Below are 18289 nucleotides of genomic sequence, written 5' to 3'. Positions count from 1 at the left end.
AAAAATATAACCTGGCATTTAAAAACTGGGATGTGGAGCATCTCTTACATAACTGGAAGTTCTGGAAACACCAGGCCAGCCACCCTGCATAACACTAATTGAATGAAGTTCAGAACCAGTTGCTCCTTGAGAGGGGAGAGCATTCAGATCACCACAGCCCTACTTATATGCCTTATCTGCCTGGCCCCACAGGCACTGGGCTGGGGATCCCTGCATGGTCACAGATCAGGGCCCTCCGGGGAGAATAAATGTGTGTAGGGGGCAGCGTGCTTTAATAAATGTTATTAAGGTCACAGATCAGGGCCCTCCGGGGAGAATAAATGTGTGTGTGTAGGGGGCAGCGTGCTTTCTAGAGACACAGGAAGCGGTCATTCACTATGTTGCCAGAGAAATAAAACAATAATCAATGTCTTAACGTTCCCTTCAATCGCAACATGCTTAGGCCTTGATTATAGCAGTCTTTTAAATTTAGCCTGATCTGATCTTAGGGAAGAGGTTGGAAACCTTTTTCTAAGTCTCTTCCTGGGTAGCAGAGGATGATGCGTGGAGAAATAAATGCTGCTTGTTAGTCTATGTATTATACTACTTCATCCAAGAACCTTTAGTGCATGTGTTATAAAGTTCAAAAGGCTAAGCAGTGGGAAAAATCTCATAGTAACTCACTGTGGGCAGACATGCTAACATAGTGCTTAACAGTGGTGTATTTAAGGCAGCACAGCACCTTTTGGCCAGCATTTTCTTTTTGTCATCAACTTGTCACTCTTCACAACTGCACAGGAGGTAGCTGAGATGTGATACAGTGTTTTTCTCCCTAATGTTATGATTCTATGAGGTTTAGTGATCAGTATGTTTATTTCCATAGTTAGTTATCGAAGCAATAAATGATTTTTGGCTTTGCAGCATGAAGGAACATATTTTGTAGCCCTGACTACAGCCCACTCTGCCCTGACGCTATCATGAATAATACTTCTTTATAGACCCAGGGATACTTTTTTGGAAGAAATTATTTACATCTTTGCTCCAGAGTGGTCTATTATGAATGTTTCCAAATACATGGCAAACCAAATGAAATGAGAGTTTAAGGCTGCTTTTGCTTTACACTCTAGGGAAATGCTCAGCCAAGAGAAGTTGTAACTTGGCTGTGCTATGCCAGCACAACCAAAATACAGTTCACCCTCTTTGAGGGAAACCAGTTTTATAAACATAAACTGGCATTATCTCTTGAAAAAGCCCACTGTGTTCAGGGAGGCAAGTACAAGAAGTGATCCTTCCTCTTCTAATGGCTTATTTTATTCTCCCTCTGCACTTTAAGCATTATATTTCATAAGTTTTTGTGTTTTTTTTTTGGGGGGGGGAGCTGTAGCAGCAGAAATGATTCTGTTAGCAAGAAAAAGAAATTGGAAAGAGGCAAAGATTATTTCTGTGCAAATGTCCCTTGCATTGTTTGTTACAGACCACTGAATTAAGATTCACGAAGGCCTGGAATCTGAGTGTTTTATCCCCAGTGACAAGGTCCATGCACAAACTTACTAAGGCATAGCACTGATTGAGAGTTTAAATGTTTATTTAAAATAGAAATGCCAAACCACTCCACCCTCAACCTTTCAAACATCTGGCCAACAATAAGCTAGTTCTTCAGCAACAATGTCAGAGCAGAGGAATAACTCAGGTTATACTGTAACTCAAAAGCAATACTACGGAAAACTTAAAACACCCAGCACTGTATAGAGAAGAAAAGTAGAGAATTACAGAAAACCATTCAAAGACATTTCTGCTACCTCACAAGCAAGGCTGCTACCTTTGAACTGGTTTCTGTTTGCATAGCTGCTTGGTGGGGAAAATAATACAGCTGTCCCAGGCACAATTTGGGAAAGTGCAAATTGTTTCTAAGGCACAGAATTTAGATTCGCAGCCAGATTCACAGCAAACCTAGGTTTCCCAAGGGAACATGCTAGAGAAAATGACCACAGCATTCCACTGCTAGAGAGTAACTCCCCTCCGGAACAAGGACAGGGGGTCTCACCCTCCCTTCAGTGCTCACTTCCATCCCCCAGTCTCAGCAACGTCCCATGTTCCTCAGATCCATAGCAGAAGCAACACTCATGATTAACACCCAAACTGACCCGCCTCTCAGGCCTGCTGAGATGGTAAGCATGAGGGACACAAGAATGTGAAAGGCCAGTCAGTCCTTTAAAAAAATCGAAGTTGCATTTACATGATGAACCAAAACCCATTATTAGGGTGTATAGGAAACCCCCAAGTCCCTAGAATTTGTAGCTTAATCCAGGGTTGGCCCCTTCCCTTATTTTTAAGAAAAGGCTTCAGTGATTACATTAGTACCATTGTACTAGGCTTCCCAGAATTGAGAAAACAATGGGAACATCAAACCAAAGAAGATCCCATTGGACAGAGTCGCCCATCCCCAGCTATGGGGTTTTCCCGGAACATCAGCCTTTACATCATCAGTTTCAGGGAAATGACAACATTTCCATTGCACAGATCCTTCCAAAATATTAAAGACATCAAACATTTATGTTTTGGTTTAGGGAAAAGGAAATAAAACTGAATGGAGCTGTTTCTAGGAAGGTAGGATGTGAAACTCTTCAAGGCAGCTCCGTGAACCTTGCACAAGGCTAGGTGGAGATACCAAGCTCACACCCTTAAGTAAAATCATCAAACGCTCTAGGACACTTTCTTTGGGAAAGCCAGCTTGCTCCAGTCTACCAGTATAAGGACATGACTACGGGATGAGAAGGGAGCTCAGCCAAATTCCGTTCACTTGGCAGGTTCTACCTGTTCTGTTAGGCTTCAGGGTCTACCAGGTTTGGGCGCTGGCTTTGGGCCACTCAAGTAGGAAAGATGATACAGATTCACTGATATGGCGTCATAAACACCAAAGGGGGGGAAAATACTGACTAGACATATAGAAAGGGAGTGGATGGGGCTGCTGATGTCAAGATCAGAATTGTAAAAGCCATGAAGGCAGAGGCATGAGAGGCCGCCTGGGCAGAAGACTCAGTCACTGCAGGCCCTCTCAAACATGCAAGCAGAGGCAGCTAAAGGACTTCCTCTCCCTCCTGGTTTTCTCTAAGGCCATTCCTACTGCCCGACTGGTTCAATTCTCTCTAATCCACCTCATCTCTCAAAGGCATCTTCCAAAGCTAGGAAAGCCCACCCTGCACTGGTCACAGCTGGACACTCCAGCTGTGTGATGAGGAGGGACCTGCCCTTCTTTACTCCTCACCGAAGAAATTTCAACCAACCTCAGAGGAAAAGCAATTGAAGCCCATTTTTCCTCCTAAAGCATTGAGCTGCACGATGTAACTGAACTTTCTGAAAACTGGCCCTAGAGACTGACTGCACCAGTCTTTCCTGGACATAGAACTCCTGAGAGGGCTCAGAGCACTTCACTTCTCTACAGAGGACCCTGGGAGGGCCCCACCTGGTTCCAGCCCACTCCAGCTTCACACTTTTCCCTCCTCCACCCAGAGGTGCAATGCCTGGTGTTGAATTCCCAAGGCAGCTTCCAATTAATGGTGAAAATGATAAATGGGATATAAGCTGCTACCAGCAAAATTAAGGTGAGCATTGTGTCTCCTCTTCAAAGGTGGGATCACCAGATGAGGTACAGAGCTGCTGTTGCTATGGCAGTCACTGAGGACCAAGCCAGGGCCATGGGGCCCTTCCATTCTCCAAAACAAAACCACTCCTAGATCCTATCTAATAGGCAATGCCACTCTCCAAGTGTGTGTGGAAAGTGCTTCAGAGCCTCCGCCTTGCGCTCCTTGTCTGCAAGTGAACAAAGCCAGGTAAGCGCGCTCTGCATTCAGTAAGTGTGCTGTGAAGTTCTTTGGATCCCAGTTTCCTGGAGGCTGTACAGGCTCAGGAGACTAGAGGCTGGGTCGACAGGAATCTGTTCCCAGGAGGCACCAGGAATCTGAATCTAAGTCAGGCTTTGGATCCATTTCCATCTCTTCCTTTGCCGTCTGAGTTCCTTTGGAATGCATCCCCATCTGTCCAGATAAAACACAGTTCCACATTAACACTACTGCTACCTATCATGGCAGTTCAGGACTAGATTTTCAATGTCAAACTCTAGGGATTTGTGGCCAGAGTATTGTGAGAAGTTCACAATACTACCTTAGGTAAAGTCTACCTTTTGCATTTGCTGCAGGTAGGAGGGCAAACTGTCCTGGTTTGTTGCAGACAGCAGGATTTTCTGGGATTCAGAACTCTCAGTTTAAAAACTGAGCCCTAGGCAAACAACCCTCCAGTCGGTTATAGATGCCAATCCCCCGTGCTTACCTCTAGCAAGCATTACTTTCCAAAGTATTTTTCATAGACATTATTTCATTTAATCCTCAAAACAACTATACAAAGTAGGTGGTATTATTTTCTTTTTTTTAGGTGAGAAACCAGGGCTTATTAAAACAAAGTAATTTGTCCAAACACAAAACGTTGTTAAATGGCAAAGCCAAGGATTGAACCAATTTCCCTATCCTACTTCGTGCTGTACTATGGCTCATTAAAAACAATGCATGTAGCATTACCTGTGAGGGATTTTTATTAAAAATGTTTAAGTTAAGCTCTGGTTGGTGTGGCTCAGTTGGTTGAAGCATCCCCATCGTCTTGCATACTGAAAAGTTATGGGTTTGAGGAGGCAACCAATGAATGTTTTCTCTCACACTCAATGTTTCTCATTTCCTCTCTAAAATCAGTAAGCATATCCTTGGGTGAGGATTTAAAAAAAATGTTTAACTTAAATTTAACTGAGCCTTGCATCTAACTTCCAGTTTACAGAAATGACAGGATGACAAAAGAACAAGTTAAGCAATGCCCCAAGAAAACAAGACAAATCCAGAAATGTGGGGCATTCTGTTAAACAACTGACCCTGTTCTTCAAGTCATGCCATGGGGGGGAAAAGTGATGGTGGTGAAGGGAATTCTCTAGATTAAGAGAAACAAGAGACATAACAATGTGATGTGGGATTTTTGACTGGATTCTGGTCTGATAAAAACAGTTAAGGACATTTCTGTGGGAAAACTGGGAAAATCTGAGTATCAACTGGATACTGGATAAGAACTGAGCTTATTAGTGTTAATTTTGTTAAGTGTGACAATGGTATTGTGATTATCCAGAATGAATGTCTTTATTCTTGGATACGTGTAAGAAAGAATTTAGGCTATGTCGTAACTTTTATAATTTACTTGAAAATGATTTATCAAAATAAACATAAATACACTTTAAATACACACAGATATATACCCACACATATTCTAAACACACACAAACACACGAAACTAATATGGCAACATGTTAACTAGTTGAATCTAGATGGTGGATATATGGGTGTTCATTGAACTGTCATATTTAAAATTTTCATAATAAGAAGGAAAAGAAAAAACAAAGACTAACAAAAAACATTGGAAGTTAGGTGATAAAAAAGCATTCAATCCAGGTGCTTGAACCAGGCCCAGGGCTTCTGGAGTTAGTTCAAAAAGTTACATCATTAAAAGGTAAGCGTTTACAAAAGAGTAAGTATATGTTGGTCCTTGGAATTTTGTTTCTGTGATTCTTCAAAAACAGAATCTGAAATTGAATTATTCTTTTAATGCTTTCACCTGTTGCCCTCCTTCCAACTTCTTGTTCAGCTTCTGTAGTTGGGTAAAAATCTGGAGGTTTTCTTGCTGGAGCTTCTGTTGTTCAGCCAGACACTTTAACACCAGACCCTGCAATCTCTCAACCTCTACCTGCAGGGTGCTGCAGGCACAGGTAGGAGGAATCAACCGTGTTCCCTTCCCAGCACATGTTCCTGTAGGATTCAGCCGAGGTGGCTAAAGAGTGGAGAGAGAGAGGTCACAGTAGGTTCTGCCTGGATGCCACAGTTCCCCAATCGAAATTTCCTCTAAGTGCTACCAGATTTTACTTTTAAAATAATAAGATAAGGCCTGGCTGGTGTGGTTCAGTGGTCAACCCATGAACCTGGAGGTCACGGTTCGATTCCTGCTGGGGCACATGCCTGGGTTTCAGGCTCAATAACCAGAGGGGGGTGTGAAAGAAGCAGCTGACCAATGATTCTCATCATTGATGTTTTTCTCTCTCTCTCTCCCTCTCTCTTTCTCTCTCTGAAATCAATAAAAAGATATTTTAAAAAATATATAATAAAACACATACTCATGAAGTCCATGCAAGAGAAACAGAAAATAGCCAGGATTACAAGAGCACCTGGCCCTAACATAATAGGGCAAGAGAACTCTGCCTCAGTCTCCATTATGCTAAGGTAAAAAACCATCTATTTTGGAAGACTTTGTGAAAACGTTTTAAAGTGTACTGATATCTTCCCATTTAAAATGCTGAAATGGGGCACTGGTCAGTGTGGCTCGGTTGGAGCATCGTGCCATACAGAAAAGGGTGCTGTTTTGATTCCCGTTCAGGGCACATACTCAGGTTGTGGGTTCGATCTCTAGTCAGGGTGAATACGGGAGGCAACCAATCTATATTTCTCTTTCACACCGATGTTTCTCTCTTTTTCTAAAATATCCTTGGGTGAGGATTAAAAATAAACAAAATGCTGAGGTGGGGAAGCATAATTTACTTTGGAACAAGTCTTTCCAATCACTGAGGAAACTGTGATCCAAAGGGTCAATATGCATGAAATGTAGCGGATCACACTTTAGAAGAGATGTGAGAGGTGTTCAGTAAACAGGATTCCTAAAACAACTAACAGAGGAATTTAAAGGTTTACCTTAAAGTTTCAAAGGTTGCATTACCTCTTCTGGGGAGCTTTTCAATTTTGCTAGTCTGAACTTTTTCCCCTTCTTCTATAGTACACTGTTTATAGTAAGATTTAGCATAAGACAGTCCATAGGCCAAATCAGGACTACTGCCTGTTTTTGTAAAGTTTTATTGGCATACAAGCATACTCATTCATTATGTATTATCTATGGCTGCTAATGTCAGAGTGGCACAGCTGCTAAAGAGACTATATGGCCACAAAGCTTTAAATAATTTGGCCCAAAATGTTTGATGACCCCTGGTTTACAGTTTTATTTAGGTATTTACAACAATTTGATTTCTATCAAGGTTAGGTATACATGACATGCGTTGGACCTAAGCATTATTTCTTACTTATACAGGGTTGGGCAAAAATAGGCTTACAGTTGTTTGTATGGAAAATAATACAATAATTACTAAATAACACAAGAACATACTCTGTGCTTCACGTACTCACAAGTATAAATCTACTTTTGCCCCACCTTGTATTTAAAGCCTCCAACCCACCCTACCAATATTGTGAAAAACTGGATTTGAATTGTGTAATTTCAATGTTGGTACTTTTGAGGCAGAAAGAAAAAAAAGATAGTTTTCTGCTATAGAAAAGTGTTTGCCTGTCAGCAATGTGAAAGAGTGAATATTTTTCCAAGACAATTCAGTTTACCCTGTAGTAGAGGCTTTAAGCACTACCAAATAGACAGCATAATGAATTGATACAGAGCAGCTGGAGACCAAAGAAACTAGAGGAGGAGACAATGAAACCAAGAGAACTGGGCAGAGCTTGCAGCAACTGTATCTCGTTGAGATTGAAAGGCAAAAACTCAGTTACCCAGGCATCTACTGGGGGCTCGGGTTCTGAAGGCGCCTCAGAGGCCACTTTGAGTCCTTGCAGCTCTTCATAGGGCAGGGTATCTTTCTCAGATTCTGGAAAAACTGCACTTAGGGGAGACGGGCTGTCAGGCATGGGGATGAATTCTGCATTTTCCAGCTCCTATGTAAAGAGAGAGAATCTCATCAGTTCTGTTTGAGCCATTTACCTCAAATTTCCTTCTTGCTATAAGCTTTCACTCTGTTGTGACATCAGCACCCTCTAGTGGGTCAGGACACTTGTGGTTATGACATAGCTTTCCCTACCTGTCCACAACCTGTCAGCCCTTCCTCAAAGGAGTTCCAGTGACAGGAATTTAACTTCAAGAACAGAGTCTGGAGTGCTGACATGCTTCCCCAGCACACTTATTCTACGTAGGCGAGTCAGTGACTTGGGAAGCTCTAAGGTGATGTTAGCGAGGCCAATTGCCAGGCTTCTAAAGGCTGAGGCTGATGCTTCAGATAGTACAGTGTACTGCTTTCCTCCATTTAGACTCCTTGTACAGCTATCAAGTTTGGTTATCAAGTTATTATAAGGGAGCTGTAAATATATAGATTTAATCTTTTTGGTAAAAAAAATTTTAAAATTTCACAAACTATAAATGTTCACTATAGAAAATGAGAAAATACAGATGGGCAAAGGGGGATGATAAAAATCACCAGCAATTCCATCACTCATAGATAACCGCTGTTAAAATAATTAATATAGTCTTCACAGTAGACATTCTTCTATGCATTACATATTTGCTAAAAGAATGGGATCATACTGCATAGGTGTTATTCTATCCTCTTATGCATAGCCATATGCTATAACCAACTTTCCATATAAATAAATTTACTCTAACATTTTTACTGTCTGCACTTAAACATTCATAATCCATTTCTCTATTGTAAGCATTCCAATTGCCCCAAACCACAGTACAAAATCATAAGCTTAATCTTTGCACATGGATTACAAAAACTACCTGTATTAATTTACATTCATTTAAGTAATACAGGTATGAGAACATTTTGCATCTGTTCTTGTCAGGAAGAAAAAAGGATTCAAGATTTGGTGATTCTGTTTCAGGTAGAAATGAGAAACCCAGGTGCCTGCTACAAAACACTCCAACAGGACATGGGAAACTGAAAGATTCTGACAACTCCTTTTCAGTCCCTGCAAAGGATCTGATATTTTATTTAAGGTACCTCTACCAAAGGAATTACCTTTCGAAGCCAGCCAGGACAGGAGCTGCTGGCCCCACTACTGATCCCCATGGCCTCCGTGGGACTGACTAAACCTTCCATTCCTCGGTCTGCTTCCATTGTTCCTCGGAAGCCTCCACTTGGATCGGGAGTTTCAGATTCCTGCTGACTGTCCTCCTCTTCTCCCCCACCGCCGCCGCCTCCTCCTCCCGGGCTAGAGCTCTGAACCACTGACAGATACACAGCACAGAAATAGACAACTTTGCTATGCAGCAAGAAAGATTTACCACCTTATAGCCCCACTGACTTAGGAAGAGGTTACTAGAGTTGCATGAAGTAGAATAGCAACAGTGTAAGTCAGGTATTTGGGACTAAATTTTTTAGTTTTTACACAAGGTATTGTATATCAGTATCTTCATAATGATAATTTACTTCTTTCCAAACTTGCTTATCCCTATGTTCATAGCAGATGATCAGTGTTCTAAACCATAACTGAACAATCACCCCAAGCACAGCTCATCAAATCTAGCGTCCACACTTTAAAAGATACATCCAGACTCCAGCATCCTCCACAAAGGTTCATCTTATATACAAAGCTCTTTCACATTTGAACCAAAAACCACTTAAAGTTGCCAGATAAACTCACCACCAGCTCCCTTTCTGGGGAAACATCTGAATGAAGAAGTCTTCAACCATTACAGTCATTAAATTCTTTGATAACTATTTGTAAGAATTTAAAAAATATGACGGCTGGTTCTTTTATATCATGAAGCATATTCCAAGTTACCTTAATGAAGACTAGCTGATATATACTCAAGAAATGAAACTGAATTTTACTATGGGCCAAAGAAAAGTATAATTGAAAAAGTAAATTTTGCTAAAGCTAAAAAAAGATAATTTGCATGGTCTATTCTAAAGTTAAATGTAAAGGACTGTTTATGACTACAACTATACTGACCAGTGCAGTCCTATTAAACTAGTAGAACTATAGATGCCAAAATAATTCTGAAGCTTGCTTTTTGTTTTAAATTGTTTTTAAAAATTACGTTATATCTGAGATATACATAAGATGATTTTTAAATTATAAGTTTTGATGCCTAATAAAACACACATGAATCTACCACTTGAAGAACTAGAATTATACTTTACAATATGGTAGCCAAGTAATATGGGTATTTAAACAGAATTAAATATTCAGTTCCTCTGTCAGTCTCCACTTTTCAAGGGCCCAATAGCCACATGTGGCTAGTGGCTGTTACACTGGCCAGCACACATACAGAACATAGTTACTGCTGCAGAAAGAGCGGTGGCCAGTGCAGAACTAGAACATTACCTATATCACTCGGCCTGCTTTGTGAAGTCCTTCCTTCTCTCGCCTCCTACCCAGATGTAAGCACTTTTAAATTTTGTATTTATCATTTCTTCTTTGAAAAACAACTTTATGACATATGTATGTATCCTTAAGCAGTATGTTATTTATTTTGCTGGGTTTTGAACTTTATATAAGACATGTAGTCTGCTGTAACTTGCTTTTTACATTTTACATTATGGAAATATTTGTAGATGTTAATTTTCACTCTTATATAACATGCTATTGGATGATCACAACACATTCAACTAACAACTATTTACTGGGCATTTGCCATTTGCCAGGCATTCTTCTAGGCAATGTGGATACAATTAATGAATAAAAATAGAGAAAAATGCCCTAGCCGGTTTAGCTCAGGGAATAGAGCGTCGGCCTGGGGACTGAAGGGTCCCAGGTTTGATTCTGGTCAAGGGCACATGCCCGGATTGCGGCTCGATCCCTAGTAGGGGGCATGTAGAAGGCAGCTGATCAATGATTCTCTCTCATCATTGATGTTTCTCTCTCTTCCTCTCTGGGAAAAAAAAAAAAGACAAAAATCCCTGCCATTATGTAGTTTACATTTTCTAGCCAATGGACATGTGCTTTTAATCTTATGTTTTTCCTTTAAATACTGTTCCAGCAAAACAAAGCTCCAATAGAACAGCTGTGTTTTGCAAAAAGATATTTTATCATTTGTGACAGGTAGTAATATGCACAAATAGATGCTGAGTAATGAATTACTAAAGGAGTCTAATAAGAGGTATAATGTGTGTGCGTATGTCTGTAAACTAAAGTTCAACAACTCTAGATCAGATTTTCAACTACTTCTTTTTGGAGGAGTAATCTGCTTTTATTCTGGGTTTTTATCTGTTTGATTCCACAAAATATCAGAACCCAGGTTCTGAGACATCAAAGACTACAGGTACTCTAGCAAATGGAAAACCAAAAAGAAACACAGATGCAGTTTCCTGGCATGATCCCAAATAACACAGCACTAAGAACAAAGAAGCCAAAGGAAAACGACCAGAGAGCTTTAAGCTAGTTTTCCTAACCATCTGGAAGTCTAGCCAACTTTTAATTTTGAGGGCCTGTTTTGAAGAACTATTTCTATAGAGTAGAATACCCCTAGAAATACCATGGAAATACAGGGTAGACAGAATATGTAGCCCCTAAGCATCGTCAGGAAAAAGACAATACATAAGTCACATTACAATATTGGGCAAGCCACATAATTACTTCCATATGTGTGGGGGCAAAGATGAACTCTTCCTCTGACCACAATGTAAAAGTCATAACTTACTGTGAAACCCACCAAAATATGATCCTCCCTCTTGATCACTGTATTCCCATTTCCAAAAGATCATTTCCTTTTTTAGGAGAGACTGTATGGATTCCAACCCAAAGTTTCACACCTCACAAAACTACTGGTACCTAAAATATTGCTACTTACCAGTTCCAATGGATAAGCCACTGCTATTGGAACGGATGGTCTTAGAATTCAATACTTTCTCTGAGGAGAAAAATTCAGTAGTTAAGCATTATATACAGCTATAGGCAGGAAAAAAGTGAGGAGGACTAGGATAGGGAGTTGATCTAGGAGATAAATGCTATCCCTCACTCCAGATAAACTAAAATTAATTACTGTTTTAGATATTAATAATATAAACAAAGCACCACTAGCTACTCTAACTATATTCACTAGATAAAGTAGCAATTCTCCTTAACTGTTCTTTGGAATCATCTGGGAAGCTTTAGAGATTCGGTTTAATTGGACAGGGATTTCTAAAAGCTCCTCAGGAGACTCTTAATGTGCAGCCCAAGTAGTGAACCACTGATCTAAAAGAATGAACTTATAGATTTCACAGCAGGCCTTTATATAATTTAGTTCATAACAAAGTACTCTTTCTGCAGAAAGCAGTTATGATTTAGTTTCTTTTTAAAGGTGTACTAAATGTTTCTCACAACAGCATCAACACACAACAAATGCATTAGTAGAGAACTAGAAGTAACAAATTCAATGGCAAGGGAGGCAGAGAACAAAGTTATGTTAAAAAATGCCCAGCTGGTGTGGCTCAGAGGTTGAGTGTCAACCTATGAACCAGGAGGTCATGGTTCAATTTTCGGTCAGGGCACATGCACAGTTGCGGGCTCTATCCCCAGTGGGGGGTGTATAGGAGGCGGCTGATCTATGATTCTCTCTCATCATTGATGCTTCTCTCTCTCTCCCTTCCTCTCTGAAAGCAATAAAAAAATTTATTTTTAAAATAGTCAAGAGGTGACAAATGATAAAGCTCAGGAAGTGACAATGTTCTGTTTCTACCACTAGCATGGCATCATTGACATTGTAAGACTTATAGAAGTAGCCTCTTTTCTTTAGGACACTTCCGTTTCTAAGAATGAAGCCACCAGTATCTTAGGTGCAGGTCTATCCTCTGTCAAAGCCACCTCAACCCCCACATGTGAAACCCTTACCAACAATGAGAATGGTGTGCCAGCCACGGCAAGATAAATCTGGGACATGATGCAGAGATCCAAAAATAGGCCGAGGCCAGGAAGTACAGATATCAGAGCCATGAGGTCTCTCTGTAGGGGTCATTGCCAGGCGACCATTACCACCATTGCCCCAGGCAAAGATGTGATTATCTAGAAAAAAACACACATTAAACAGCAGATAGTTTACTAGAATTCTGGCTTCCCAACTCTGGGTTTCCCATCTTTATGCCCTAGAGCTAGAAAGTTTCCCCACTATGTACAAAACAAGGGAAAGCTGTTTACTCCCCTAGACAAGCCTAAACAATTCCTATATTCCCCAGGTGAAAATGACTACCATTCTTACATACTGCCATCCAGTCATTTATTCATTCTACTCATTCAACAACTTTTTTTGATCATTCATTCAAATATTTACCGGGCATCTACTTCATGAAAGGCACTGCTTGAGGTGCTGGGGACAGAGCAGTGAACAGTGAACAAAACAGTCGCTGCCCTCTGGAAGTGACATACTAGTGGGGGAAGACTGATAAATAGAAAAGTAGTGGAAATAAAAAAGGGAGGTATTACTACTTTAGACCAGTGGTCGGCAAACTCATTAGTCAACAGAGCGGCAAACCGCGGCTCGCGAGCGGCTCGTGAGCCGCAGTTTGCCAACCACTGCTTTAGACTAAAGGCCTGGTGCACGGGTTCATGCACCAGTGGGGTCCCTTGGCCTGGCCTGCGGGGATTGGGCTGAAACTGGCTCTCCAACATCCCCCAAGGGGTTCCAGATTGTGAGAGGGCGGTTCTTGGGTGATGCACCCCGGAATCAGGCTCCCTCCTCTCTGGTTCCGGGTGTGTCAGCTGCCAAATCACTGCAGCTCGGCAGCTCCTGCGTTGTCTGCCCCCCTGCTGGTCAGTGCATGTCATAGCTACCGTCGGAGCATCTGCCCCCTGGTGGTCATTGTGCATCAGACCTACTGGTCAGATGGTCGTTTAGGCTTTTATATATATAGACTAGAGCAGTGGTAGGCAAACTGCGGCTCATGAGCTGCGGTTTGCCGCTCTGTTGACTAATGAGTTTGCCGACCACTAGACTAGAGGCCCAGTGCATGCAATTCGTGCACTTGGAAGGGGGGTCCCTCAGCCCTGCTTACGCTCTCTCACAGTCTGGGAGCCCTTGGGGGATGTCCAACTGACAAGGAGCGGGCCTAAGCCATCAGTCAAACATCCTTAGAGGCTCCTGCCACCGCTGCTGAGCTTGCCAACCGTGAGCCTGGCTTCTGGCATACTGACCACCAGGGGGCAGCTCCTGCATTAAGCATCTGCCCCCTGGTAGTCAGTGCGTATCATAGCGACCAGTTGTTCCACTGTTCGGTCGATTTGCATATTAGCCTTTTATTATATAGGATAGAATAGTCAGAGAAATACTTGTTGATCCTTGGCAAAGACCTGATTGAAGGAAGAGAGAGCCATATGGCTATCTAGGGGAAGAGCTTTCCAGGCAGAGGAAACAGTAAGTGCAAAGGTCCTGTAGGTAACGTGAGCACCTCAAACAAGGAACAAGAAAGACCCTGCAGCTGGAGCAAAGTAAGAGGGGACGGTAGTCAGAGAAGAGATCAGGAGATGGCTGGGGTCCTGGTCATGTAGGACCTATGCAGGCCATTGTAATGACTTTAATTTTTATTGATCAAGATAGGAAACTATTAGAACTTCTGAATAGTAGGTATTTGAAAAAAATCACTCAGGCTACCATGAGAAGAAACAACTATAAGGGACCAAGGATGGAAGCAGGGAGACCAGTTGTAGTGAAGCTGCTGAGAAGTGGTTGGACATAATCAGAAGATAATTAGTAGGTTTGCTGATGGATGAGATATGGGGTGTAGGGTGGAGCTGCCATTTACTGAGACAGGAAGGCTGTAGGTGAAACAGGTTTGTACAGAAAATAAGAAGTTTGATTTTGAATATAGTAAGTTTGTTTGAGATGCTTGTAACTTCTTATCCAAATAAGGACAGTTTTGAATTAAAAGGGGGTGTGAATAATGATTAAGCCAGGACTATAGGCATGAATCAGGACTGACCCAGGAAAACTAGGCTATAGAGCCCTCTTATCTTCAGACATCTAAGTCGAGAGGCTGTTGAGTGTGGAGATAAGGGGTGTTCATATAAAGCTATCGGCATATAGGGGGGATTTAAGATAATGAGCTCACTTAGAGAGTAAAGGAAGACAGTGGAGAGACAGAAGGACTGAGCCCCAGGCACTCCAGGGCTTAGGAGTTTGATACTGCCATGGCACCTGACCTACCTGCCTGAACTACTCTGTTTATATGGGTATCTCTCCTACCCTCGTAGAATGTGAGTTCCTTAAGGACAGGGCCTTCCTGAGACACACTTCTCTATTCTCAGAGCCTAAAAGAGGACCTGGAGCATAGCAGGCACTGAATTTGTTTGCTGTGTGAATGAGGCAATCAGTACATTTTAGAAGAGCACAGGAACGTTGGTCTAGAGGTAATATGCCTAGCCACAGAATCCAATTTATTCCCTCATTCTGAAGTTTAACTCATGAAGTACACAGATCTACTGAAGAAACATTGAGGCCCTGTGCACTTGCTGCATTAAATTTAATCCTTAGAGACATCTTGACCCTGTCTTTCTAGATAACATTTCCACTTACCTAGTCTGACTAAACAGTTTGCTTCCTAAAATCCCTTGTTTTAGGACAAGCAGAGAAGGTTCATATGCCACTCTGATAGCTGGTTCACTTAATATGGTGATAACAGATAACTAATCTGACACTTTCCCTGGATCCTTTATGTATATACACCAGGTAGACTAGAAGAAAACAAAGACATCTCAGGGCATGAACAACACCAAAAAAAAAAAAAAAAAAAAAGCTGAAATGAGTGAAAAAAACAAAAAGATGCAATGTGACTTATTTACCAGTCTCAAGAATGAAGTAGCTACAAAAATTAAAAAAGTTCAAAAGGTACTATTACAGGAAGTCAGAAAAAAGAGAAGAAAAAGAAAGCAGAAGAAAAAGGGAAGGAAATGAAGACTAGCAGAAGTGGCAGTACAAAAGAGAAGTGGTGATAACAGCAAGAATATGAAACAGCTATGAGAGGAAGGAAGAAAATTCAGTGAGACCAGTTCAGAAAACTGAGAGACACAGTATACAGTCCTTCAAGACATCACTGCAGTGGCAGCTGACCCCAATGTCAAGGAATAAGGTCAAATTATGTTGTTCTCTTCTCCAGTCCCCTAGCCCAGTGGTTGGCAAACTGCGGCTCGCGAGCCACATGCGGCTCTTTGGCCCCTTGAGTGTGGCTCTTCCACAAAATACCACGGCCTGGGTGAGTCTATTTTGAAGAAGCAGCGTTAGAAGAAGTTTAAGTTTAAAAAATTTGGCTCTCAAAAGAAATTTCAATCGTTGTACTGTTGATATTTGGCTCTGTTGACTAATGAGTTTGCAGACCACTGCCCTAGCCAACATTTATTGAAACCCATATGGTGCTGGACAAAGTATATATAACTATTTAATAATTCTTAAAACATTTTATCAAATTTGTTAAAGTAAAAGAAGCAGGGACTTAGAATATTAACCTGACATTATCTAGAAATCTGATCTTTTAAAACAATCACTATGTTGAACACATGAAAACTTAATGACGCTCCACATGCACAACAACTGGCCACTAATTCAACACAAATTAAAAGGTTAACATATGATCCAGCTTCACAAATAACTAGTTCACCTCTTTCCCAACCAAGAATTGAAACGTTGCCATCGGTCCAAAAAGCTTGGAAGGCTACGTCCAGACTCACCATCAGTGGCAGCAATGGTAAACTCATCACCGCAGGAGACCCTGATCACTTGCTTCCCACCGAGGGGTCCCCCCAACAGGTTGATTCCTAGACGCTTTTTATAATTCCCAACACCCAGCTGTCCACACTTGTTGCAGCCAAAGGTCAGCAGCCGGCCTCGCTCTGAGAGAGAAGCAAAAATAAATAACCAGGCACAAATGGGTCAATGGAACAGAGGGAAAAAGCAACCAATACAGAGTTCCACAGACTAGCTTCTGGTTGTTAAGAGTACATACACAAATACAAAGCTAGCCACACGATCCTGGACCTAGGAGGTATATAGAACTATGGCCAATTAGAGATAGGAAGTGACTCAATATTCTATTTTCTCTCTAATATTGTATTTAAAATATAGAAAATGGGTACTACCTTATAAAATTTACAGATGGTAGTTGTCTGCATTTTAAGTGTGACATTCTCATTAAGGCATGTATTGATTATGCATTTATAATTACCAATCTACTTGAATACCTTAATTTGTTAATGAGAATATACTGGGTGCTAGTGGAAAATCAGGAGAATGTATATATTGTTTACAAAAGCTTACACTTGATAGTCTGAGCTACTAAGGCCTGTGTGTACATTGTAAATCAACTCACCATCAATAGCAGCTGTGTGAGTCTTGCCTGGGGCAATTGTTCGGATCTTATAAAAGGACAACTGTTTGGCCAATGTAAAGGAGGTTGTGTAGGGAACTTCATGGTATGCCTGAAACAAGATAAAACAAAAGTGGAGAGTCATGAGGTAAAAAATGGAGGGGTAACAGGTTAAAAATGTTGTCACGATGACCAAAAGGCTTTTCAGGCAAATTGTGGGAAAACGCACAATTTCATCATGCTACTCAGAACAGTGGGCAATTTAAAATTTATGAATTACTTATTTCTGGAATTTTCCATTTAATGTTTTTGGACTGTGGCTGACTGTGGGTAACTAAAACCTCAGAAAGCAAAACAGTGGATAAAGGGGAACTACTGTAATGGTAATTTTGAATATGCCTTTCAAACCACACAGACACCTTCCCTAGACTTGCCCTGAATTTGAGAATCACTACTTCAGAGACTCTTTAAAAATTAATTCTTATCTTTTCCACTGAGTCAGAAAACTTTTGTCTCTTATTTTTGATTCTTTAGAAAAATGATAAAAATTCATCTTACTAACACAAAGAGGAGACAAAACTTAGCATCAGTGGTGAATTTCATGACATCCTTGAAGGAGGTAAATGGTAATTACATGTAATAAGCCTGTACAGGATCAGTGATTTGGGAGCAATAAATCTACACACTCTCCAGAGATGTGGCACATGGAAATATGATTCTTTTCATAATGTTAATTTTCTTATCCCTATTTCAGTGATAAGACAGAACCTGAATTCCATCACTTGATTCTTTGTAATCAATTTATTTATTGAGGTATAACAAACTATAAAATGTTACACAGCTGAATACGTTTTCCTGTATGCATACAAATGTAAAACTATCACCCTGATCAAGATATAGACCATTCCTGTCACCTTATAATCCCTCTTCCACCCCTTCTGTTAATACCCATTACCCTCCTCCCAGAAGTAACCACTATTTTAGCTTCTGCCATCATAAGTTAATTTACTTGTTCTTAAACTTCATATAATTGGAATTATATAGTATGTACTCTTTTGTGGCTGGCTTCTTTGGCCAAACATGTCTGTGAGATCCTCACTTTATTCCTAAGTCAAATTCCATGGTCACTAACCAATAATAGCATTCCCAAAGAGATTATGACAATGTGGCTAGGACACTAACGGA

General features: G+C 40.9%; 1 protein-coding gene across 1 annotated transcript in view; it reads right to left on the bottom strand.

Annotated features, from left to right (window-relative positions):
* Positions 1 to 1354: 1354 nt before the first annotated feature.
* The window catches only part of NEK9 (NIMA related kinase 9), a 38242-nt gene continuing 21307 nt past the window's right edge, over positions 1355 to 18289 (bottom strand). Inside the window, exons 15-22 of the mRNA XM_080657813.1 lie at positions 17108 to 17216; positions 16470 to 16631; positions 12648 to 12818; positions 11626 to 11685; positions 8849 to 9057; positions 7605 to 7766; positions 5623 to 5835; positions 1355 to 4013 (exon numbers count right to left, since the gene is read on the bottom strand). Coding sequence (XP_080513939.1) covers positions 3891 to 4013; positions 5623 to 5835; positions 7605 to 7766; positions 8849 to 9057; positions 11626 to 11685; positions 12648 to 12818; positions 16470 to 16631; positions 17108 to 17216 — 1209 coding nt within the window. The 3' untranslated portion in view covers positions 1355 to 3890. The remainder of the gene's footprint in view (positions 4014 to 5622; positions 5836 to 7604; positions 7767 to 8848; positions 9058 to 11625; positions 11686 to 12647; positions 12819 to 16469; positions 16632 to 17107; positions 17217 to 18289) is intronic.

The sequence above is a fragment of the Plecotus auritus genome, assembly GCF_963455305.1.
Source record: "Plecotus auritus genome assembly, chromosome: 1".
In the NCBI taxonomy this organism is placed as follows: domain Eukaryota; kingdom Metazoa; phylum Chordata; class Mammalia; order Chiroptera; family Vespertilionidae; genus Plecotus; species Plecotus auritus.
This window is presented reverse-complemented; position numbering and strand designations above follow the sequence as displayed.